The 26,651-nt window shown below is 46.8% G+C and overlaps 1 protein-coding gene across 2 annotated transcripts in view; it reads left to right on the top strand.

The window, feature by feature from the left end:
• Nucleotides 1-26,651, top strand: part of vps13b (vacuolar protein sorting 13 homolog B) — a 244,524-nt gene that overhangs the window by 66,984 nt on the left and 150,889 nt on the right. For both annotated transcript variants that reach the window (XM_083678431.1, XM_083678430.1), the window contains exons 18-19: nt 2,477-2,611; nt 2,988-3,167. In XM_083678431.1, the coding sequence (XP_083534557.1) occupies nt 2,477-2,611; nt 2,988-3,167 (315 nt within the window). The remainder of the gene's footprint in view (nt 1-2,476; nt 2,612-2,987; nt 3,168-26,651) is intronic.

Raw genomic sequence — 26,651 nt, 5'->3', positions numbered from 1 at the left:
AGGGAGGCCCTACCCAGTATTAGTATAGTGTTCCTAATAAGGTGCTCGGTGAGTGTATATACACACACACATAGAGGATGGCATCAAGGCAGACAAACTTTCAGGCAGGCAGGCAGACAAGCAGTTTGGTTGTGGCCCCACCTGCATCTGGTCTCAAGAGGCCCATCTGACAGCAGGTGAAGAGGTTCTGGCCAATTTGTCTGAGGGAGTAGCTAGGGAAGTGGGGGGTAGCAGACGATAGACAGGAGCCCTATGCCTAGAACAAATCACATCCTCTAACCCCCTGGTCCAGACTCAAACAATTTCTCCAATTGCCACTAATTCCCCGGGTCCTTCCCTCCCTCCCTCCCTCCCTCCCTCCCTCCCTCCCTCCCTTCCTCCCTCCCTCCCTCCTGAGCACATAGAGCCATTAGATTATTTGCTATGTTTAAACACTGCAAACAATAAGACTTTGAATTCCCTTTTGGGAACGTGGCCCTAGATGAAAGCTTGGGAGTAGGTTGTCTTCACAGGGGTCAGTTCTGTAACGACACAAGTCGCCTGCTCTCTCTAAAAGGGCAGAGTCGTTGGAAGTTAAGTTGTAGGGGTCTCTCTGTCTTTCTCTCTGCACCACTATGATCCCTCAGAGCAGATGGAGGGGCTGAGAGAAGCAAGGGGGCTGGATGTCTGACCTGCCTCGATTTCCTGAGCCTTTTTAAACAGTACAAATCTGGAGCGGCTCCAGAGACTGTTACAGAATAATGAACTGGAGTGCTTCCAGAAAGCGTGGTGGTGTTCAAACCCCTCTCTGGCAGCGCTCTTGTCTGCTTTATTAATTCAATATTGATCGCTGTTATTTATTAGCATTTTGTATATCCCACCACCCCTCCCCCCACCCCCATGAAATACTTTCCATGCCTTCTTCAGTCACAAAAGAGAAGACAACAACCCATTTCCTGGGCTACCGCTGTTGAAAACACCACCGGGTAACTGTAGATTCAGCCCAGATTCAGGACTTCTCAGGACACTTGTAGGAAATGAAATCTTGTGTCTCTATGACGGAAAGCATATGAAAAATAAAGCCTTATTGGAACAGGTGATGTAAGAGGTTTATGTGATTCCTCGGACAGTGCCAGCTCGCTGGAAGAATGTGCATGCATTGGATGAATTCCCTCTCTCTCTCTCTCGGAGGTTTGGCAAAGCTTGCCTTTCAAAAGCTCAAAACCTCACAGTATCTTTTACCAATCAACCCATACAACTCCCCACCCCTGTTATGTGTTTGAAATCTCCTTTCACCATAGAAATAACATTGACATATTATAATGCTCTGTGTGTAATCCCCCTTGCTGCAGTAAAAACAGTCTCTCCCCTCGGAAAGATGGCAGGCAAGGGAGTTGTTCCATGCTGCCTTAGCCTGCCATTCAGAAGGGGTTATCACTGTGGTTGGAGTCAGGAGTTAGAGAGGAACCCTGGTGTCAGAAAGACTTGGCGGTTTAATAATGAGCTTAACACAGATTTATATTAGTTACCTTTAATTAGTGTCTTTAGTTGGACTCAAAGATATGTCCTTTTCCATAAACTGTCGGTAAAGATGTAATGCATCATGATAGCACAGCTTACTGTATGAAGTAGGAGATTTTGTAGTGGCTTGATATCAATTAATTCAGATAAAGGGTCTTAGGCGTGAGTGTTTGACAAGTTTTGTAATCCTCTTTGGCCATCTTGTCGAAACGGTAAGGCTATGAAATTGTGATTTCCTTTTTTGTCGAGCATCCAGGAGCACAACATTATCCTCTAAATGTTTTTATGGATGCTATCCAGCAGGATGAAAAATATGATCAAATAAAAGAGCCACCCTCTGTGTCTCCTGGCCCTGCCTGTGCATACACACAGATAAATAAATATATGAGGAAACTCATTTACTGTGTAACCATATCTCAGGCCAGGAGAAGACACTCCGGGAGCATAAGCACCTGAGGAATATGCTGATGACAGATGGAACCAATATTTACATTTCTTCGTTCCTTTTATTTATATATCTGATTGGAAATTCATACATTTGTATATACAAGCTACTGTATTAGCAAATTCTAGTAGCTGTTTTGATTTACTTACTGTAGTAAGTACGAACTTGTAACAAAGCTTTTACAAGCATTTAGATAATGATGTCAGTGTGGTGAGGTCTTCTTGGGAAAGGATAGCAACTGGAATCCACCCCTGGTTACAGATTCATCATCAGCCTCTCCCTGCTTCACCCTGGAACTAAAGGGCATATCCACCATTCCCCCTCAGTTCGCATTTAACAGACGCGTACAACACGCTACTACCCCGGCGTAGGTGTGAGAGTGCACCTGGGCTCACAGGGCTGTGTGTGTGAGAGTCATGGGGGATGTGGGTCAAGAACAATTAAAGGCCAATCAAGTGTTTAACAAAGCAGCAGCAAGAGTGTTTAAACATGCCGGAGTACACTTCATTTTCGGTTTGTTTTTTTTATTAGGTGTGAAATCTCAGAGCCCGTCGCCGACTCTCGAGGGCTCCATCCAGAACGTGGAGCTGAAGTTCTGCAGCAGGGCGACGGTGAAATGCGCCTCTGGAACCGTGGGAGCTGTAAAAGTGTGCGCCAGGACCCCAGGTGTGTGCAGCTGTGCCCTGTTAAACTTTACTGCCTGTGTAGGAGAGAGCCCGCCTATACTAGACTCTTCTTTACTTTTTTTTATGCACACTCACTCACTCTCTCTCTCACTTTCTGTCCAAATCTTTAATTTCTGTGTTTCGTCTCTAACAAAAAAAATAAGGGGCACTGTCATTGAGATGATGGCCACCTCTCTGATATTTGGAAGACAATTGATTCATTTTCACTCAATGAACTCAATATCATAGTTGTACTATAGAGCACAGTGAAGCAGGTACTGTACTGTACTTACTATAATGGCCTATAATGGGTAGGTGCATTGTTAAGTGAGTTCCCTCCAGAGATGTTGCATTGTCCCGGTCTCTTCCCTGTGTAGGAGCAGCAGAGGGGGTGAAGGAGAAGCTGGTGCCTCTGATCCAGGGCCCGTCCGACACCAAGGAGCTCCACCAGAGCCGCTGGCTGAACGAGATCCGCAAGCCTGAGTCTCTCCTGGCCCCAGACCTGCTGGCCTTCTCTGTCCAGGTGCCCCAGCAGGGAGACGACTGCCGCAACTCAGGTAAGACTGGCCCCTAGTGTAGCGAGGCGATTTGGAATCAACTGACATGGGGGGGTAGCCGTCTGAGACATGCCAACTGACCAGGGGGAGGTAGCCGTCTGAGACATGCCAACTGACCAGGGGGGGTAGCCGTCTGAGACATGCCAACTGACCAGGGGGATAGCCTTCTGAGACATGCCAACTGACCAGGGGGGGTAGCCGTCTGAGACATGCCAACTGACCAGGGGGGGTAGCCGTCTGAGACATGCCAACTGACCAGGGGGGGTAGCCGTCTGAGACATGCGAACTCAAGTGTCGTCCTATAGGTCTAACGGTAGACACTTGGCTCTTCTACAGTACGTGGGAGACTCGGGTTTGAACCCATCTGTCACAACAGGAATCCCAGTGCAGTACTGTATATATTCATAAGCCCCCCAGCTTCAGTGTGGGAAGATCCTAAGGAAATAGCTCCTAAAAGTGATGTCACTTCCTGCCGAAGGTGCCAGTACACATCTGTCAAGATCAATGACTTCATATGGAGCTTGGTATATGAAGGTTGTTATTTCTTCCTAATGCATACTGTCATAGTGTCTTTTTCCATTTGTTTGTTTAGCTCAGTCGATAAGTGTTTTCCACTCTGTTTTCCTTGAAGTGTTATTGGCAACTTGATGACATTTTACACGCAGCATGTGTGTTCTCTAGGCAACAGTTATTCACTGTCAGCACTTACTGTGACTTACCACTTTATGACCGCACTGTCCAAGGCTGAACTTACATACACAATATTGTAACGTATGTCCCTTGACCGTGTCTGTCTGGTGCTCTTTGTGCTATTGTCATTCAGTGCATGCGTGGGTGAGGGCATCAGGGGATGGAGCCTACGGGTTTAAATGAACAGCGGGAGCTCTGACAGAGGGGCAACGGAGAGTCTCAGACCTCAGTGGGACGTCCCATCTGAAGGACGGCAGCAGAGAGGCTATGAGCTTGGGGCCAGTGTGTAGCCCGTAGCGCTCCCATGCTGCTTTATGTGTGCAGTGTGGAGCGAGGAGCAGACACACAGCCGAGTGTCCGGTTGCTTTTTAGTGCTCTCCTCAGAGCCCGGGAGGACGCGGTTCACAAATGTGCTGCTGGAAAAGACACGCCACCGTTAAAGGGATCTCTTAGTTTCCTTCGGAATCTTGTAAATTCCTCTTTCACCTGTCAAGAGGTATTTGAAATGTCTCCCTGAAAACACCTCAGTAAGTAACACTTTTCCAAGTCAACATAGAGCAAGCATAGACGTGAAGTGTGCGAGTAAGAATGTATTTTTTATAGTCAGAGTTGTTTTTTTTAGTCAGATGAGTCAGCGTTTTGAACGGCCAAGTCATCATAGAAATGAAGGAATGAATACCCATGCACTGGCTTAATCGTGACCTAATACGTGAAGCTGCCCAATAGATCTCATTCCAACAGCCAGGGGGGCCAGGTACGCTACAGTGGAGCCTCTCCATAGAGACTGTTTTTGTCCTCTCCCCCTGAGTTCTCTCTGAGTTCTTAGCCTGCCCCGTTTAGTCTTCTCCTCGAGTGAGGTCATGAATATCAGGATGTCATCACACTCTCCACGTATCCGGATCTCCAGGCCTGACAGGCCGGCACTCCTAACCAGAGAATCCCAGGGAATCCCGCAGGGCGCGGGAGCGAAGATTGATGTCCCTGGAAAAAGATGTACTTGACATCCATGCTCTCGTATCCTTCGCTGCGAGTCTCTAAAATACCCCAAAAACGCTCGTCTCAAGTGCACTCTGGGACGTTTCTCCTGGCTAACGATAGATACAGGAGAAGCTGAGACCACATGAAAAACAATATCCCTCAAGTATTAGTCTAAGTTGTCTTCAGAGCCGAACTGTACATCACTTTTAATACAGGCCACAGAGATTCATTGTGTGGCCTTGACTTAAACTCCAAAGCTGGGCCTTGAATCACTTGGGCCTGCAGGGCACTAAACATGTCACTGGTGAGCTGGAGCTCGCTTCAGTTTGGACTCCGAGCTAAAGGTCTTTGCTGAGGTAAAATGATAAGAGCGTTTAAATTGAGGGATTTGTGAGGTTAACCCAAACCAGGAATTTCATCTCTATTGAATGTCACTCAGTCAATCACTGTAGTGTTACTATGTTGTAAAGGAGGATATACCACATTCAGTCAACAATACCCAAGACAGCCCAAAAGTACAGTAATAGTCACGCTATGATTAATGCATGAGTAGTCATTGATAATATTTTCTGAAAGTTGTAATGATCTGAATGTAAATTTTAAATGGAACATTGTATTTCTGACACTGAGCCTCCATTATTGCCCCATAGACAAAGATAGACATTTTAAGGAACAGTAAATTGTATTTAGTGCTCAGTAGACTATTACTTTGATTTAGAGTGCATATTATTTCAGCAAAGCATTGCCTCATAAATGCGGTACATATTTTTGAATATTAAAACCTGATCCGAACACAAAACAGAGGACAGTGTAAGCGAGGCGGGCGGAGATGGGTCCCAGAAGCCGAGGATATATCTCCAGCAGATGTGGAAAAGTAGAGGCCTTTCCTCTTTGCTCTCTCTCTCTCTGTCCCCCCCCCCCCTCTCTATCTCTTTCTCCCCCTCTCCTCCCCTCTCCCTTTCTCCCTCTGGAGAGGAGACCTCCTGCAGCCGTTGACCAGGCCCTTACGTATCCGACCAGAGCTGCACGTCACCGGGCCTGGCCGTTAATCGAGGGAGAGCACATCAGACGAATAGCATGAGAACACACACAGTATTTCTGCCAACAGCCTTTCTTTAATCTCCATTACACCTGTCAATATGAACGGGAAGAGGGCAGGAGGTGACAGGATCAATTCAAAACCGTGCCGGAACACTTCTCTTTGTGTGTGTCTGTCAGACAGGCTCGTGATGAAGGAGCTGACCGAGTCAAACTCGCACCTTTTTTTTTAGAGGGAGGTTTTTCAGCCTTGAATAAAAGTTCCGGAGCAGCCCAAGTGTCTCAGAGGGGTGGCGAGACCCCGTTAGTGCAGTGTTAATGGAATGATGAATGCGATGCCTCGCTTTCGCAGAGATGAAAGGTGGAATAGTAGTATTCTAAACGGGCTGCACCCTGCTCTGCTCCCAGGGGCATGCTCCGAGTTCACCATTTGTGATCATGACATTTCTGAATCATTGGAGCACTTGGCTCAGGCATCAAACGCATTTTATTTTTCCCATGTGGCTCTGTTGTTTCTATTTAAGCAAGTCTTTAAAATGTGATCATTATACATTAGTTGTAAGAATGAACTAAAGGCAAGACTCTTCACCAACGACATACTGAAGACATTAGATATAATAAGCCACAATCAGGTTTTATATTCTATTTTACATCTGATCCCTGCAGTAGCTTCTGGTTTTTGTAGGATGCAATTTAATGGAAATATTAAGACAGGAAGTACTCTATTGGGGTTTGTTTTCTCAATACAAAACATTTATTTAAGAAAAGATAACTGATCAGTGGTAATGTGTGTGTGTGTACTGTACTGTACATATGTACAGCATGTGAATAAATGTCAGCATAGTTGATTTTACATGTAAATTGAAGGGATCCAATCTATCAATGTTTCCCCGCTGATCGTGTTCCTCTAATCCTGCATAGTCTCATTCCTTAATGGTTCTGACAACCTCTGGAAATACCACGGCCCGTAATAACCCCCAACATCCATCTGTCCCAGATCCTCCACAGTTCTATTCTTGCAGAGGTTAAGTTGGCAGTTTTCTAGTATTTTTTTTTATATTGATGCCTCCAAGAAATGCTTATGTGTATAGTGCCTTCGGAAAGTATACAGACCCCTTCACTTTTTCCTCATTTTGTTGTGTTATAAACTCAATGTAAAATGGATTAAATTAAAAGAATTTTAATCCACACACAATACCCCTGAATGACAAAGCAAAAACAGGTTTTTAGAAATTTCAGTAAATTTATTAAAATTGAAATAAAATACCTGATGTACATAAGTATTCAGACCATTTGCGATGTGGATTATTTTAATTTAATCCACTTAAAATTGAGTCTATAACACAACAAAATGTGGAAAAAGTGAAGGGGTCTGAATACTTTCCGAAGGCACTGTACATCTGGCTGCTTGCTTTGACAGGCTGTTTGGTTCCTTTACTTTTTTAACACAACCTCAAGGCACTATACGAATTGTAAAGTTTAATTGCCTTGAAATGACAATAAATAATTCACAATGTAGGCTAATCTAGTTTTTTAATGCAGCCTCAACACGTGTCCTAATCTCTCTTGCAAACGTTTTTTTTCTTATGCAGATGGGCTGCCTTTGAATCCGTCCATCTACATCTGTTTTGTGTCTAATTGTTTACCAGTGAATTAAAACCGAATTCCAATTTACTTAGAAAATGGGAGTCTACACTTGCAGAACTCCTGTTGATCCAGACCAATCTGTTTTCATTTAATGGAGTTGAGGTTGGAACATTCTAATAAATTAAACACAATTAAAGGCGTTGGATGTATCGCAAAAAGAACTGAGGGTCACAGCTTTAAAATGTCCTCTTTTATGGGTCCAAATGCATATAATAATTTCATATTCAATGTTAACCCTTTGCAATACAATGTGATGGTCCCAGATGAGTTCTTCTAATTGAGCGGTCGTTCCAGATGGGTCTGCCACGATAAGATTTTTTGGCAGTCAGAGAAACATTTTGGCCAACTCCTTTTCTTTCATTTGTATTTTTTTTTTTTTTTTTTACAAGAACAAAACATGATTCATATGTGCGTTTTGTGTTATGACACAATGAAAAATGAGAAATCAATGCTGTGATTAAAAAGACATTGGGATGTGGATGAAGGGGAGTCCATGGGCAGTAGCTGGGCCAAGCAATCCCAGCAGTGGAGAAGAAAGAGAGCGAGAGTGAGCTGTTCCCATCTCTGGCACGGCCGAGCCAGGAGCACAGGTCAGCCACATGGGCTGAGCTGAGAGCCAGACGGATGTCATGCTGCAGTAAACAGGGTGCAGTCGTTTTGGACAGTGGCTTGTTGGCCTGTCAGGGTTAGATGTAGATGGGTGAGGACTAAGCACTAGGGGCCCCTCCTACGGAGCGGGGGAGTGGAGGGCAGGGGGCGTGTGAGGAGTCAGGTTCAGCAGGCCGTGGTGAACCCCAGGGCAGACTGCCAGGCTGCAGGTGTTCCCCGAGCATCTCTGGAGGGGGGACGGGGGGACGGGACGGGTCGGGTGGGCTTTATGATCATAGGGAGAGGGAGAGAGAGAGAGAGAGAGAGAGAGAGACTGCATGTGTTTTCCCCAGGCACGCCAACAGCTGTGAGACAATGATTTATGCTTTTCTCAGAACTCTGGGATTTCAAAATGCTACATTTAATCAAACGCACAGAGCAGAGCAAATGTTAAAGATGTTCCATATAAAGCCCCCAGTTTTGATCTCTTTACCATACTCAGTGAGCTATGGGAATACTGGAACAAAGTGATCTTTAATCTTAATTTAAATATATTGAGAAGGATTATGAAAACTACGAGGAATCAATCCTTAGAGAATGCTGAGTGCTGTAATACTAAATATATTTAGGCTCCTAATTACTTTTAAACCTGTTTTCTCAGGTTATTGGCCTTACATGAAACAGATGGGAATACAATGTTTCAGAGTTTTGCTGGTGTTTACACACTGTTGCAGAAGAAGCACAACGTTTGATTACATCTCCTATGGTGTTATGTACACTCTTTTCAAATGGCATTTTGATTACAGCCTGTACATGTGGCCTACCTTAGTCAACACTTTCAGGAAGATCATAAAGTGCTGCAGCAAGATTTGATCCTTTTGTTGATGACAACCCATTTCACAGGCATGCACATGTGCACAGAATCACACATTTATGCACATCTTCTGTTCGTTAGTTATTTATTAGTTCAATAGATGATGTTTGTGGCATTTGACAGATGTGTGGGAATGTGCATGTTTTGAGGCATGATTTTTGGCATTTATGCAAAGCTTTTGTGTTTGTGTGAGTGAGAGTGTGTATGTTTGCATGCGTGTTTGTTTTTCTGCGTGTATCCATATGTACTGTGCCATCATGTCTGTGTGAGTGTGTGTGTGTTTGTGTGTGTGAGAGTATGTATGTTTGCATGCGTGTTTGTTTTTCTGCGTGTATGCATATGTACTGTGCCATCGTGTCTGTGTGAGTGTGTGAGTGTGTGAGTGTGTGTGTGTGTGTGTGTGTGTGTGTGTGTGTTGAGAGAAGGGGCCTGGCCGTAGATGTTGATGACAGGTGGGTTCTTACAGTACCTCAGCCATAGGCCCAGAGACTAATGAGAGCAGGTGGAAATGGGCTAGAGCCTTCGTTTGATCTGGCCTCGGGGGGGGGGGGCTGTCGTCCTAAAGAGGTTCGCGTCCCCCTCCATCAGCCCCCCTGCCCCGCTCCTCCCAGCCTGAAACTGTACCCCTGGATGGGCGTGCTGAGACCCCTGGATGGGGTGTGAATTTGGAGGCTCCCATGGTAGCCGTCTCCATTAGAAGCTTTCAAAGGCTCTCCGTACTTTCATACATCCATCCATCATGGTGTTTTTTTTTTTTTAATATAAGCATGTGCTCACTGGGTTTGTTAAAGGAACAGTCTGTCTTTGTCTGTGACGACTTGATGTGTTTAAGCTGCTCGTGTGATTTCCCCTGTCCGACTGTGGTTACAGTCTCTCATTGTGAATGGCAGCTCCTTATACGCCGCCTCGACATGTCGAAGACCACAAACTGACGTTATTACACTTTGGGATCGATCCTCACTGCAGGCCATTGGCTTCACCTTTGTTTTTGGTGTACTCGCCCCTGTTGCTCTCCAAATAAGCAGTGTTCAGTGGGGGATGAAGTCATTTTAACAGACGTGGCATCCTCTGCATTGACAGTTAGCTCTGCCTGCAGACAGTATTTTCCCCATCCTCTAGCCCTCCCAGGGTAACGTAAACAACATGTCTTGTCTGTGTGTGCTTGACCTTGCTGCTAGCCTTCAGTCCAACATAAAGCCCACATTGTACTGCTATGTATGTTTTCGTTTTCATTATCAGTTGTTTTTTTTGTAATAGTCTTTTTAACCCTCCTTTACTCTTGGAAGGAGGTGGCACAGCTTTGAGGGTGTTAAGCATATTATATATTAAAGGCCACATAGAGAGCATACCCAAGGGAAACCAGCGTGGCTATTCAGGTCAATCATGGCCCATTACTTGAGCTGTTCAAGTGTGAAGTTGTTGGGCTACTTAGGGCACTCTCACAGTGCTTAAATCTGTGGTGAAGTGTGGGGGGACGCAGGAGGAGAGGGTTAGACTGGAGGCAGTCGCAGTCTGTTCTCTAAAACGGCTCAGTGGCTGCTTGAAGGGATGCAGTGGTCACGCTCTGAGCTATCTGGAGATAACTGTCATCAGCTATCAAGTGGAGGGTGGGGGGACGGAACCTCCGAGTGTGAACACAGGTCATTCTGGGTCACCGCTGCTTCTCATCTAAAGGATGAACGTTAGTCAGGAGAGGGAGTGAGACCGAGGCTGAGATAATTGGCCCCATGTGAAACTAGAGCCAATCTCTGCTCATTGGAGTCATTAATATGCTTTAGAGCAAATTGCTCTTTTTTAGCCGAGAGAGAAAGAGAGGGAATTCTCTCCTATCTCTGTGGGTGTGATCCTACAGTTTCTGCTCTACTTCTACGGTGCTGCTTTGATGTTTGGGCAATAGTTTGGGGAGGGCGTCTTATCTTGAGTTATTCTTTTTTAAACAAATGGCCCGGCTTTCTGTGATCTCCTGCCTTTTCTCTGGGGCTATTAATTTCCCCCCTACACTATATGCCTTTTTAAATCATGGGAAAATGAAGCCTTCTCTCTCTCTCCTTGTAAGGGGGCCATACCCTTGGCTACTGAACAGCTGGAAAATTGAGATCTTGCTTGTCAGCTACTGGGTGTAATGTAATTCCCAGGGCACCCAGATTCATTTCCCACTAAGGTGCAATTCATTTTTTATGTTTGTCAGAGGGACACTCAGCAAACGCCTTACGTAAGTCCACTCAAGAGCCTTAACTAACTCTTCAAGTGCCGTGTGACCGCTGAGTTATTAGAATGAGTAATTATAAATTAAACTCTTTGCAAGAGGCATTGCATTCTCCTCAAAGTGCTTTGCCAGCTGGATGTTTTATTTTTTCAATGTTCATCCATCAGTTGAAGAAAAAAAAAAAGATGTAAAAAGTTGAGAAGTTGAGGCAGCGTCTCTCAAGCTGCTTTACCACAAGTGTTGTCTGTGAGCATGCGTGCTCACTGGGTATTCAAGTGTACACTGGTAATCCCTGACCTTCCACGTAGCTTAACGACTGTTTACACTTTATCCAGGGAAGGCTGGGTAGCAGAAGGAGGTCAATTTTGTTAACCTTATCTAATTGAATGTTGTCATTGGATCAAAGGTCGCCACATTCCAGACAGGCAGATCAAACATCGCGGCGCTCAATCAAAACAATTGGCTCCCCGAGATCACTTAATCAGGGGCTTTGGGTTTGATTCCCACAAATTTGAGGGAGTATGTTCAGACATAATGCTGATGAGCATGATACTGTCCCCCGATATTCACATTTCCACCCTGGCTTGTCATACTAAAAAAGGTGTTCTTGAATAAAGGGATAAGGAGAGCTGACTTTTGTTCGCTAGAATTGGTTAGGTAAAATATAATTGCACATTTTGTCCATTTGCTGATAGTACTGTAAGATTTATGGATAATTTCCTTTTTGTGTAACAATTTACACACTTTGCCTCGACAACACAGCTCCTCATTTGTGGCTATGTGTTTATAACATGACATTATGGCCCCTGGTTTGAAACTCTGCATCATTGCCTCTCATCGCTCATTACTGTGGTTCCACCTAAGATCAAGATGTGGCCGCCGCTGTCTCATATTAGAGGACGGTTACTGATTCATACAGTTCCATGAACAGTGTCGTTAAGCCGACCAGAGTTCAGATGTGCCGGCACAGCGCTAGCAGGTAGTGTTCTGAGCTGGTAGCGGAACAAATAGGTGTCTCCCTGGTTGAGTGCAGATATGAAAACACAAGGTGGGCGTGGGAGGGGACCAGAGCCCATTAGCTTCTTCACAGCCCAGCCGCCACCCCACTTTCCCAGGCTCCTCCGGTGAGCACGCCCCGCTTCTCAGAGCACAGCTCGGCTCCACATAGACTTGTACGGCCGCATCAACATCAGCCCTTCAAAAGAGAGGAAAAATATGACAACTCCGTCTCGGAGGGCTAAATGTGTCCCACAAAACTCAAGGGGGCTGAAAAGACGGGGTGGGGTGTAGGGCGCGGGGGGTGTGTGGAAAGAAAGTATTTTCTGGAAATTCTTTGATACTGATGTGGGATTAATGTTGGAGTTGGAACAGTTGGTTAAGCTGTAATTAATTAACCTAATTATGGTGGGGCGGTCGGGGGCCAGTAGGAACCAGGGACTCTGAGGCTCGCTAAGATGGAATGTGACACTGCAGTACCAGCGAGGAATTCTCCCATCTCAGAGAACAGAATAGGGAGAGAGAGAGAAAGAGAGAGAGAGAGAGAAAGAAAGAGAGAGAGAGAGACGGAGATAGAGAAAGAGAGAGAGCACTCCATACACTCTGTAACAATCCCAGGGACTAATTACAAGGTCACAGACTAACAAAAGACAGTACAAGGATAGGCTTAGGGTTGGGGATTGAGAAAGGCTTTTGTCGCTGTACGCAGTGACCTCTGTTATTCAAAGTGGAGGTTTTTTGTCTCCGCCATTCTCTCCTAAAACCGCCTAGATTTGTCCGAGTGACAGACAGACTGAAGAATGACTCGCCGAGTCTTTTCCCCTGTCGTCACGTAGTTATCCACCCCTTTGTAACTGGCTCCACCGCCGACTGTGAATTGTGTAATTCTGCTCATTTCGAGTGCGGGGAGGCATCATTTATCTTCTCGGTCCCTTGTCAGTAGGTTTCCATCGTCTCCAGAACCACACACACGCTGCGATGAATAACCGAGAGGAGGGAAAGCAGCCAGAGTGATTGGCAGCTTTTAAGCTCTCCAACCCGAATCTGACCACAACTCCCAGCAGCCCCCCCTATCAGTCTAGAGGAGAGCTAGTTTAGCTAGCGTAGTCCAGAAGTGGCAGTAGAGGTACAGTCATGAGCGATGGAGCAGCTGTTAGGGGGTAAAAACACCTTCTAAGGGAACCTGCTGTACTGTAGCCCAGAAGGGGCATAGCTCTCCATACATCTTCTCATGCTGTGCCTCTTATGTTCTTCCAGGAGCTCTAACTCTTAATCCTTGTCTCTCTCTCTCTCTCTCTCTCTCTCTCTCTCTCTCTCTCTCTCTCTCTCTCTCTCTCTCTCTCCCCCCCCCCCCAGTCTGCGTGTGTTCTTCTCTTCCCTCGCCTTCATATGTTGTTTTTTTCTTCTTCTTGTCTGGCTTTTTCTTTTGTCTCTAAATGCTGGGCCTGATACTCTTTTTCAACACATCTTTTGTTCTCTTGGGTTTGTTGAACTGGTGGCGTCCTCCTTTCAGCACACGCTCACAAGCATGTGCACGTACACATAAACACACACACACACACACACACACACACACACACAGTTACGTTACAGAACTTGTTTTAACTGACCTTCCACAGCCATATTTGACCCATCTCATATAGGTTGATTGGGGAAACTCAACCTTTTTTAATGGCTGTGAATGTAATACTGTATATGTCAGTCCTACACGTCATTCAGCCTTCACCAGTTAAATAGAGCAAACATTTACTTACAGTATACAATGTTTCTAGAGGGAGTCTTGGCGAATGCGATGTGTTTTCTAAGTCACTATGCAGTATATGATTAAACACTGATGGATGTCTGGAACACTTTGCGGATAAGGCGTGAGTTTCATATAAAGACTATTAATGCTGCAGTTTAGTCTACAGGGATTCTGTCATATGTTTGCAGAATTAGATTAAATGTGTTGAAATAGAAATGTGTTTGGTAGTCTTCCACTTTTAACTCATTACACGAACACCAAGGATGATGTAGAGGGCGTTTTCGGATGATGCCAATGTATAGTCTCACCTCCAAGGCCATCCCTAACACCTTTGTCAACATACACTCTCTCTCTAGAATAACCACCAGGGGAAGAAAAAAACCTCGTTGTAAATGAATGACCTCATCAGTCCTTGCTTCTCAAACTTCTTGCTTATTTGACTTCTTCTTTGCTCTCATTTCAGCAGTTATGAACGACGCGACGTATTAATCAAAATATGGCGCCTAATCTATCATGATTCACACTCTTCTCTGTGCTATTGCTTTTTTCCACATCATTTAGAACGGTATTATATCACGGTTCCTTCATCATGGTTCCATCACGTCACTCGCGTTCTAGAAGAGTGCTTTCATGCCTTATTAGATTCTACCTACTCGTTGTTTTTTCTGCTAATATATGTCTGACCTAAACATTATGAAAAACTTCAGCTCGCAATGTATTTATGAAGTATGACCCAACACTTGGCAAGGTGAAAGGTGCTTTCAAGGGCATAACAACAGCGTTTTTCCCCCCTCTGCCTACCGGGCCATACATTTTCCATATCCTAATTGATATGTTTATACAGTATAGGCTAGGTTTCTAAGTACAGTTCGACTGTATGTTTTTTGTAGACACATTTTCAAGGCCTTGCAAGCAAATCTTAGGAAACTTCTCAATCATCTGGTTGTCTTTATCCTCATATATTTCAGGGTGTACCATGTTGGGTGTTATTCCCTCATACTGTACAGCGACTGTATTCATCCTATTTGTGGATCCCATAGGTCACAGGCTTTGCTGTCTTTACCCAGCAACCCTCTGGCCACAAGTCCTGTGTGGTAAACCACCTTCTGGGAGAAGATGAGGTCTCTTCCACAGAGACAGGCCAGACAGGGATGCTGCTTCAGCCCCCAATCCCCCCCACCCCCTGCATCCTGCCAGGAATCAGTAGCGTTCATCTGGGTATTTTCGAAAATGGGCTGCACCTGGCTTAGCCCTCCCAGCTCTCCCCACCACCCCTCGATCCCACACAGTTGTAAGCCATTTGGACCTCTCTGGGATTTCCCCCCGCGGTCTGCAGGGCAGAGTAGACAGACGTCTTAATTGCCACCAGAGCCTATAGCCCATGCCACGCAGTATTACCAGGGATGAGTCAGGCTGTGCCACAGGGAGACTCACCCCCGGCTACACAGAGGCTAGCCAGGGAGGGGGGAGTCACTGCACAGGCTCTCTGTCTGTCTGCCTGCCTGCTCTCCTAGGCTGCCCTGTTTATTATTGTATACACATAACGTCTGCCTGCAGTTTTATTCCCCCTCAATAAAAAGTGAGTTCAGCTGCTGTGGGTCGCATAGCGAGGAGCAGTGGCGAGGCTAATGGTGCTGAGGGTACAGCTGAGAGAGGAGGGGGAGACAGAGAGAGAGAGAGAGAGAGAGAGAGAGAGAGAGGCAGAGAGACAGAGAGAGAGGGAGAGATTGAGTGAGTCACTGGCCAGATTTATTTCCCCCCTCTCTCCAGTCCTCTGGCCCCTGTCACACTTTGATTGAGGTCCAGAGCACTAATGGCCAGTTGAAGGGGACCCCGGCAGCCTGGCTTCCCTCATCCTGCCTGCTCTCTCCCACTGACCTGTGGCAGTGGGAATAGTCCCCAGGGACCCCCTGGCCTGAGCACAACCCACTGACTAACTAACCAGGAACTGGCTCGCAAATTACAGTCAATGGACAATCCAGGAGAATGGCACGCTAATGCATGTGCTAGCCACACACACACACACACACACACACACACACAGCAGTGGAGGCTAAGGCCGTGCCAGCAGCAGACCCAGCAGAGGCAGTATTAGAGAGTGATTTAGTGGGCTACTCTACCCTTCAGTGGTGTAAACAGGCTGAGCCCAGACCCTAGCTGTGCCCTGCTGACCCTGCCCTCTCCCCTACTCCCTTCGCCCCTCTTAAACGCCACACACACACACACACACCCAGGTGGGCCAGGAATGTTAATGGAGCCTGCTGATGGGAGCAGACTAGGGAGGTGAGGGCCGCAGACTAGGGAGGTGAATAGGGGGAGCTACATCCAGGAGCCCCCAACCCCCCCCCCCCCCCCCCTCCCCTCCCCTCCGACAGAGACTCCAGCCCAGGGAGAGTTACGGGCACATGGGCCTGGAGTGCACCCTGTTCCCCTCTCTGGAGCTCCCTCCCCTGGAAACCCGAGCCTGCTTGTGTCTGTAGGCGTAGACAGGCCATGACCGGCCATCCTCTTCTCACTTTATGACCTCTTTCACTTGATCTCCTCCTCTCACTGACCTGGCCCCTCTCACTGCCGGAGTTTAAACTCTCTCCGTTTTCTCCACCTCTGATTTATCCCTGATTTCCTGATGTGTTTTTTTATCAATAACCTCATCGCTGGAGCCATTATCTGGTGCCTTTCAGCTCAGTCGCCTGTTTTTCTGGGAGAGTTTTTTTGTTTTCATAAGCAATAAGGCATAAAAGTAGCATAGTCAAAACCAAAGGGTGTCATTATGCCATGAGTCATGAGCGTCTTGTTTGACATCATATCTATTTATGAAATCAGCAGGAGAGAAGCCTAAGTGTTCTGGTCATTACTGGAATTAATAAGGAAAACATTTGACTCCGTAACGCGATCTGGTGTTTTGAAAGCTGTGGTTAATGTGTATCTGTGCCTACGGTGTTAGAGTTCCTGCCTGAGCCGTCGGAGAGAGAGCCTGCCTGCCTGTGTGGGTGGGGTTGGTCGTCAGTGTGACTGGGGGTGTCAGGCACACCTCTCTGGGGTTGCGCCGCTCACCTGAGGTCCAGGCTTGCTCCAGGGCCTCGCACCTTTGGGCCTCCCTGTCACGGCCCTTTTTGACAACATAATTAAGTTGTGACTCCGGTATGCTGGGAGAGAGACAGTCAAGGCCTCTGACATACCAAGGCTGCTGCTGTAGCACATGCAGGCGAGGTGGGAGCTCTGACTGCCTGTGAGTGATGTGAACTAGGGGCTGAGGGGGCACAGACATGGCTGTGGGGTTCTGGTGTCAAGATGGCCCCCCCGATAAGACCCCGGCACATTCTTCACTGTTGACAAAAAAAAAGAAAAGAAAAAAAAAGTGTGAAACCTCTTGAATTAGGAGGTGCATTGGCGAGTAACAAGCAGGCAGCTAATTTGCCTGTTTTATCTGATTGAGGGCGAGATGAAAGCCGGGGGGACACTTAGTGCTCCCTGCTCCCTAAACGGTGTGTGGGGGAGAGAGGCAGGATAAACTGGTGCAGATGGGTCTACTCTGGCCTTGTTGTTGGTCAGTAGCAGTGGCCCCCGTCTGGAAGAAGTCTCTGGGACTGTGTACTAAATCTGGGAGTGATGAATGAGAGCAGAGCAGAGCAAGTCCAGCCTGAGAGCTACACACACACACACACACACACACACACACACACACACACACACACACACACACACACACACACACACAACACAAACACTCATACATACACACAGTCAGTCAGCCGCAGGCCAGGGGCTGGGAGGAAGGCCTGTACTACAGCCTTAGTCAACCCCTTACGGCCAGGGAAGTCGTTAAGAGTCATTACAGCAACAATTCTGCCCCTGGAGAGAGAGGGTGGGGGGGGGTGGGGGGGGGTGGGGGGGGGGAGGGGGAGAAGGAGGGAGAAGGAGGGAGGGAGAAAGTTGTAGAGCAATTCTGTGTGACAGGGACTTTGAGGAGGAAAAAGGGGGGATGAAGGACTAGGATAATGGGAGGGAAGGAAGGATGTTGATTGACAGGCGAATGAGCCTGCTCTTTTTTAAAATGTCACTTTGAGGCCTGTTTTTTGGAGAAGCAGAAGATCTCAGACCAGGTGCAGACACTAAATCCTGCCTTAGCCGCCTCACAGAAGACTTATCTAAATGTGGGATGCATTCAGCGGAGCGGCAGGCCAGGGAGCAGAGCGTCTATTGGATCACGTGGCCTCTCTCACTCACCCTCTCCTCTCTGCACTCTCAAGGATTGCCGACAATGCTTATTGTTCTGTAAGCGCCACTCCCTGTTCGACAATCACATTTCGGTAAAAGTGAATGTGTATTGGTCTAACTTAACCTGGTTACTCATATTTATTACTCATATATATATGACACATTTTGGCCTCAACTGAGATTTTGATCTAAGAAATATTATATTCCAAAGTTAACACATGATGGTTTAATTGTATTGTTTTGTTTGATGGATCATCAGGCGCTGTCACTGCGCCATTGTCCCTTTGGTGCACCATACATACTTTCTAGATCCCATCACAACAGCCCGTTACAAATCATTAGAAGGCTAATGGAAAAAGGCTTGTTGTATCGGAGCAGACGTGCGCAAATCCAACGGTTTTGTTGTGGTGACAACTCAGAGAAGAAGAGTCCCATCTCAAAGCTTGGATCTGTGGCTGGCTGTAAAGGCTTTCTCTTGAAGTTCCCCCCAGCCTTAGAAGGTCACAGAAACAACTCGCACTCGTTTTTTTTTCCCCGTTTTTTTTTTTCCTCCCTTGCTTCTTTGATTTGGAGAGCCGTGCCTGGATGAGACAGGCCCCATCTGAGACTGAGCAAGCCTACGTGTGAGAACCCTGTGAAGAACATCCCGTTGCGCTAAGCCCATCACGACCGACACTCTCCCACCACCATTGGTGTGTGTGTATGTGTGTGTGTGTGTGTGGGTATATGCAGCGTCAAAGTTGTCGCTGGGGCCCCAGTCTGACGCCGTTGCCCCGTCACCCCGCTCTGTCACCCCGGTTAAAGCGGCTTTAATGCCCCTTGATTAAGGTGTCAGCGCTCTGACCCCTGTGCCCCCCCCCCCCCCCCCCCGCCGAGCAGAGTGGACCGTGTGATAAGAAGCAGACGTGAAGGGGCTCAAGGAGGCTGGGCTGTCACTGGGCCACCTGATGGGATTACTGCCCAGGCCCCAGAGTGGCCCAGCAGGCTGGCCTGGAGCAGGGTAGATCAGGGCAGGAGGAGCCCCGTGGTGACAAGCGCACCCTGCTGTTAACACCTCTCTTATCAGGGAGCAGAGGCTCTGCTATCAGGGTCCTCCACTGTCGCTTCCTCCGCGGCCGCTGAGAGGCCAGAGAGGAGACCTGGGGCAGTTTAAAGGAAAAGGCCCTTATCATGAGATCCAACAGGCTGCCCCCCTGCCCAGCAGGCGGTGAGGTGAAAGTGTGGGCATGTGGGGGGTGGGGGGGTGGGGGGGGGGGGGGGTGATGGAGGTGTGATAGGGAGGTTCAGAGGGCCTCTACAGCCCCCTGCCCCTGGCCTGGGTGTGAATGAGGGGTTAGCTCTAGACCCCTGGACCCCAGTGGGAGGAGGGAAGCCCCAGAGCAGCGGGGTACTGGAGTCGGACACTCAGCCTCTGTAACTCACACTCCATTGGCTGGTCGACACCTCTGGTGCCTGAGCACAGTGATGCTATTGGCCCCCGGCCAGCACAGCAGGGCCAGACAGCTTCCGTTTTCCCCACAAGAAACCAGAGACACTGTATGTCAATAGGGGCCTGTATAAAGGTCATTGATTTAACTATCTTATCTTTACAGTATTTCGATTTTTTTTAGTGTACCTGCTCTTACCAAACCTTACAGTACAGCGCAGCACCATATACTGTAGTACCCTACAGCCCAGTATGGCCCACTCATCGTTTATTTATAAGTGATGTACTTTTTAACTGGGAGCAACAGAAGAGTGAAGTGTTCTTGTGTGGAAAATATCAGTAAATCTCTTAATTAAAGGCTTAGCAACTCACTGGGGTATGGAATTACTTATGCGGTTTGAATGGAGCAGGGACACAGGACAATTACGATTAGCACCATACGATTTTGCAACATTCATCAGTACAAGATGTCAACATTTATAATATATGAAGTGGCTTCATTGAGAGTAAGTGTGCTGTCCTCTCCCTTTCAGATTCTATCCTCGTCATCTGGCACAGTGGGGATGCATGTCCACACCAGTAGAGGCTGGAGGAGGTAGAAATTGGAGGTCGGGCTCATTGTTAAGCAATTCCTCATTCTGTTCCATGCATTACAATGAGCCCGTCCTCCGATGTCTACCTCCACCAGCCTTCCCTGATCGACACACTCATGTTCATCTAAAGGCCTATCTTTAGGGTGACTTAACTTCTGCTGCTGTCTCTCAGATATCTCTGGCTTTTTTCTGAGAGAAAATGTAATCACGGTCAGCTCACCCAGATACGTTAAAAAAAAGAAGAGAATCTAAGGTTGAAACTCTATTGTATTCTCTTAACTCTGTCAGAGATGTGTGCTGTAAGGCTGGTGCTGCTTGGCCCTGTTCAGGACAATTGATGGGCCGTGCCATGAGGCCTCAGCAGCAGGCCCAGGCTGGGGTGGTCCAGGATCACAGGCCTAACTAATAAACCCCGAGAACTACCAGCAGCCTGCTCTCTTTTACAGCTCAGACACGCCACCGACCGAGGACAGGCTTTAATCACAAAGCCCAATCTACACAGTCAGCTCTTTCTGCTTTGGTCCTCCACTCCACTCCACCACAGCCCTCCCTCCTTTTATCTCTCCATCTCCTCCTCTCCCTCCTCCTCCTCCTCCTCCTCCTCCTCCTCTTCCTCTCATCCTCAGCGGGAGGTCAACAGTTATTCACCAAGAATGCAGTTATTTGGAAGGGGTTTTACAGTCTTCTCATTTACTGTGCTTTTATGTGGACGTGCAGGGATCAGTTGCACTGATGTAAATCATTCCGAGGCGTAGTCGTGGGAGGTGTGCCTCCAAGCGCAAGTGTGAGGTGTGAACATTGCATATTTTCTCCCCTTAATGATTATACACTGCACCTGCCAGTGCTGCATATGTACTGTACTGTACACTGTAGCTTTTCATTTCAAAGCAGTAAATCATACGAATCAAATGTCCAATTAACTTTACAGTCAAGCTACCCCGCTTATTTCAGACAGTTTAGTACAGTACTGTATGTTCAGTCCAAAGTACTTTGATGAATAAAACCTTTCTCAGTTTTATTGTGCTGAATCTCAACCGTGTCCATTGCCTGTACTGGAGTGTTCAGTCGGTGCTTACACTGCAGGGAAGGTGCCCTACGGAGGCAGAGAGCCAGTGGGGTCTGGTAAGATGCGGTGGACACAGAATGTGACTAATATATAACCACCGCAGGGCGCTGCCACAGAGTTAAAACGTTGCACTTTATGGACACTAAGAAATTGAGGTTGAAACGTCGGCTTAATAAACACCATTTGGAACTTGAAAAGAGCGCGGCGTCTTGGCTGTATGCGGTCGTCACTTTAATGCCTCTGAGTAATTACCAGCAGCTTTTGAAGTGCGCACTCAACGGCGACACAAAAATGTGAGTGAAAACACAATTAAGGAGAACGAAAAAGAGCTGCGTTCAGGCCGAGAGAAGATTTCTGGAATTTGATGGTTTTTATGTCGTTATAGAATGACCTCGTTGGTACTTTACAAGTTACCGGAATTACATACAGTGGATTTCACTTGGAAATTGGAAATGAATTGCTACTGAGTTCTTCAAAGCCCTATTTCCTTCCCCCTGTTTATTGTTAATGATACATTTGATATACTGTATTCCCTTCTGTTTTATGCAATATCTCAGGCCCGTATGCGTGTCCCACCCTTACACGTCCCCTAGGAGGAGAGCGGAGGACTGTACTGTCCGTGCTGTCTGATGACTGTGCAGCGTTGGGTGGGTTTGATGGGCTTGTGGTTTGGAGCACCATAGCATAGCAGTGCTGGGCTGTGTCTCTCTCTCTCTGCCTGCCCTGGCACACGCTCTACTACTGGGCTCTTCATCCCTGTGGTCTGCCCTAGGCAGGCGGGCGGGCGGCTGGGCGGGCGGGAGCAATAGCACAGCCCATTTCCCTCCCGACTGAGCCTGTTTATGCCCAGGCTGCCGTAACAGTAACATATCCCATGGTGTTTAGGAAACGGGTCAGTGTGTGGAGACACCGGGGCGGCTCCCTCTGGGAGTTGTGGTTTTATGTGGGCCTGGGAGGCCATTAGAGCGAGAGAGAGAGAGAGAGAGAGAGAGAGAGAGGGGAAGAGAGAGAGAGAGAGAGAGAGCGAGAGAGACAGGGGAAGGAGAGAGGGAGAGGAGGGGAGGGAGGGAGAGTGAAAGAGACAGAGAACGAGAGAGAGAGCGTGTTTGTGTGTGTGTGTGTGTGAGTGTATGAGTGTGTGATTTTAATAATGAGATAATGCTCTCATTTTTCACCATGATGTTTGTATTTCTTTCACCAGAAATCTCCTTCAAGACATAAACAAGTTTGAACAGATTTCACATATTTGAAATATAATTTCCACGTTTATTTCTCTCTGTTTTTCTTATATTTAAAAAGCATTCATCCCAGTCACTTGTGATACAGTCTCGAATCTGTATTGAAATACATTTGTGAACTCTTCGGTTAGAGGTGAGAGTTGGGTGGTCCAAAGTGCTACTCTTGTGGCAATTTTTAAGCACGTTTGTTTGACACTCGACAGCCTTAATCTTTTGTGTTATTTCCTGCTCTACTTACAGTTGTATATGCTATTGACATCCAGGATTGTTCTCAGAGGCCTCCCTCTCCCTCACACAGCAGCCTTTAATGAGGATGCCTCGCTGACCTCTGCCAAGTCCTTGTGACATCACTGCCCCCTTGTGGCCTGTTATTCATACTTTCCCCGCTGCGCTCTGTCAACTGGGGGTGACACTGGTCAGAGTTCAACGGTGAGCTGTCACCGTCCAATGAATGCAAGCCAAATGAATAGATTATGGGTAAATACACACAAACAAAAAAGTTACAGTATTTTTTAAATTAATTTCGTACTTGTGGTGTCAAGGATTTAAGGTTGTTTCCAATATCTGGTTATACTCCCAGAAATGCAAATGTGTGTTTACACAGATAACTCTACCTCTCCGGCCTCTCCAGAGTGGATGAGGAGCTGCACAGTAGTCTGACACAGCGGGAGCTCTGACACAGATCTGTTATAATGAGCAGTGACAGACTGCTGTCTCTCCTCTCTGAGTGTTCCTGTGTGCTAGTGGAAGTCTCAGGGCTACTGTTACAGTCTGTAGGCCTCATCACACGCACGCACGCACGCACACACACACACACACACACACACACACACACAAGGTCTCTAGTCCTGTGGTCTTCTCTCACCCCCTTAGCAGAGCCCTATTCCCACAGAGCTTCCCATCACGCTAGCCTGCCTTAAATTCACTACATATGAGGCTGGACAGACCTGAATGGAAAACTGCAGCCCCCCTGACAGCGTTCCTAAGTTAACCACAGCCTGGAAGGTGCTGCGATCCGGGAGCATCTGGACTCTGCAGCCACGCTCACACACTCATCCTGCAGAAATGCAGGCCCGCGCTCTCTCTGCTCTCATATCCTATGTGAATTTGTGAGAGTAAATATTGAGGAGAAGGGAAGCGAGCGTGTGTTTTTCTTTCTCTAATACCGTGGTTATAGCTTGTTAAGATTCATCGAAGCAAAACCTGGATACTTTGATGTCTGATAGCCATGCTTTTTTTTTTTTGCTTTTTTTTTTTAATACCCAGCTGGCGCAGATCCACATTATCACATGAAACATTTACATTTGTGCCTTCCTCAGAGGAAATGATAAAGGAATAGGTCATAATCTGGAATGTGTTCAGGCTCAGTTTACACAAGGGGCAAGCTTAGTGTTGGAAAGTAACCATAATCATACCTACAGTCGCTCCAAATTGAGCTGACTCGAAGCACACATAGGAGCATTATAAATACGAAGGCCGTTGTGTGAAAAACTCTCATAAACACATCTCTCCCCTCGGATATGCGGCATTCTGTAAACGCTCCGAAAGGAAGAGGAATGTCGGCCATTCAGAGGTCCTCTCCTCTACAAATAAATATTTGGTGATGACAATATGGGAGATATGTTAAACACAGGGAGGGTAATTTTCTAGTCAAATAAACCTCCTCTGTGGTGGGGGCACAGATGTGTCTCTCCATTGACACGATGGAGGGAAAGAGAGAGAGAAGGAGAGAGAGAGAGAGAGAGAGAGAAAGAAAGGAAGGATGGTGGGTGCTGTGTAACCCAGGCTCATACCTGGACTAGCAGGGAATGGAACAGTCTTAGCAGGCTAACAATACAGTGTTGGCATACAGTAGTCACTTGTGGTCTTTACTCATCAGACCGCTAGCATAGTTGCCCCCCTGACGTCATCAACCTGGAGCACAGGTTTTTATTGCCGGTCAAATCCAGGCCACATTCCTCCTTCAATGGCTAATGACACCAATCATAGACATATAATAGTCATTGTGGTTTTCTCTTTACCAGGAAAGAGATTACATAATTCATCCTAATTATAAAAACTATGAAATACTACATCGGTAATGTCAGGTCTGTGTCTGTGGGAGTCTTTTAATGCAATCCCCAACAGTATCCCAGCTAAACCTGGTAAGCATATAATGGCTGTTTAAGTAGAGCATGGCGTCCATGGAAAGAGTACTTGTTTTAACCGACTGCCAACATTTTGTTACACTTGGTTAGAAGTACAGATGCTTTACAGTTGGAATTTCAGCCTTAAGTGAAATATTACGGCGAAAAATGTACAAGACGAGGAATTATGTGTGAAAGGGGTAAGGCCACTGGCTGGTGTCAACAGAGTCCTCTGTCTCCTTTACCAGGTGTAAACTTATGAACTTTAGTCATACCTCCTTTATCAAAATATGAATCAACAGGTTCATATTTGTAATTTTACGTCAGTAAATAGTCCAGTAAATAGTTTTTTTTAGTCAACAATGGTTCATTTCTCAGAACTGTATTTCATTAAAATGTGTTACTCATAGAAGGCTTTTCTCCCATGAAGTCATAATCTTTCCCTTTTTTTCCTTTATCAAATTTGTCTTTACAACAATTATTGAGTTTAAGATAAACAGCTTTCTGAAATAATGCCTTATAAAGTAAAGTCATAAATTATGTCACTAGAATAATCTTTCCCCAAAATCACAAAGGAAGCATCTGGGAATTGCTGTTGTATTTTATAGCACCAGACTTGACATCCATGACTAGTCTTAATTTTGAACCTTGTAAATTCATACTTGAAATGTTTTCTCTGCAAATGTATATGTAATTTAAGGTTGTGTATATCTCCAGGCTTCCCTGTCTGACCCGACCATGTCCTATCCACCAGACTTTACAGTGTAACAACTGACCTATGAGAAACAAGCCATAAAACGTCTTTGTAAAGAAGTGTGATTCTGAGGTGAACTCTGAGTGTTGCCAATTCAATCTCAACATATTTTGCTCCACCCTATGAGTCACATAATAGGGCTTAATGACATGGCGTGAATGAAACTCTCTTTAACTCTCCAATTATAATATTATAAAACAACTTTTACCCTGCGCTCAGCTTCACCTCTCTTGCTGTACACATGCGGTGCAGGCAAAGGCTGATAAGAGTAATTGATACAGGTTGTGTAACTGTCTCTGGGTCGCAGAAGTAGTGGTCAGGCCCTACTTTACTGTACAAACATCTCTCCCATTTATGGGGACCACGCTATGAACGTCCCTGGTCTCTACTGTATGGTGACAACAAGTGACCACACACTAAAGCGTCTCGGAGCGAGGCTGAGAGAGGATCCAGCAGACTGCCTGCCTGTCTGCCTGCCTGCCTGCCTGCCTGCCTGCCTGCCTGTCTGCCTGCCTGTCTGTCTGCCCTGGGAGCATCTAATGCAGAGAGCCTTTCCTTCACAGCCAGAGATGGTAATCACACATCCTAAAGCATTAGAAGCAGTTCATGGCTGGGTGAGCCAGCAGCCTCTCCACTATCTCCCCCACTCCCTTCACTCTCTCTGGCCTGAGAGCTGGGCTGCGCTGGCCTCCTAAAGCTCTGGTGGCGTGCCCATGACCTAGGGAGAGCTTACTGTATTGTAGTCCCAAGGTCTCACTGTGGTCAGCTCAGGCTACCAGCCCTCCTACTTAACTCTCCCACTACAGACCCCCACCGTGTGCTGATGGATATAGACCCCTCTCTGTGTGTTGATGGGTATATACCCTAGGAACTTACAGTATATTTTGAGGAAGGTGAAATAGTTAAATTGGAGCCCTACTGTACTGTCTGCATATACAATGTTATGGGTTATGTAATATATTCATTGTTGTCTCTGAGTAGCCTGTGATCTACAGTACCACTCACTCCTCGTGTCCTGTCCCTGTGTCCATGCCGTTAGCCGCTCCATCAGCACTGTGGTGAGGGGGCCGGCTGAGCCACTGATAGACGCAGCATGGCTGCAGCGGTGTGCGGGTCGCTAGGCTACACGAACGGCACTGGGGACCCGGGGTCTGGGAATACGTCAGGTCGGCACGACTTGTTTCTCTGTTCTCCCATAATAGCTGCCCGCGTGCGTTTGGAGATGCCAGGGTTTATTTGAACAGCAATTCTACTTAACATTTTTTAAAGTGTTACCAGGGATTTATTGTTTAGTTTTTTTGG

Source organism: Argentina silus (genome assembly GCF_951799395.1).
Source record: "Argentina silus genome assembly, chromosome: 10".
In the NCBI taxonomy this organism is placed as follows: Eukaryota; Metazoa; Chordata; class Actinopteri; order Argentiniformes; family Argentinidae; genus Argentina; species Argentina silus.
The sequence above is the reverse complement of the archived record's forward strand: the minus strand, read 5'-3'. Positions and strand labels throughout refer to the sequence as shown.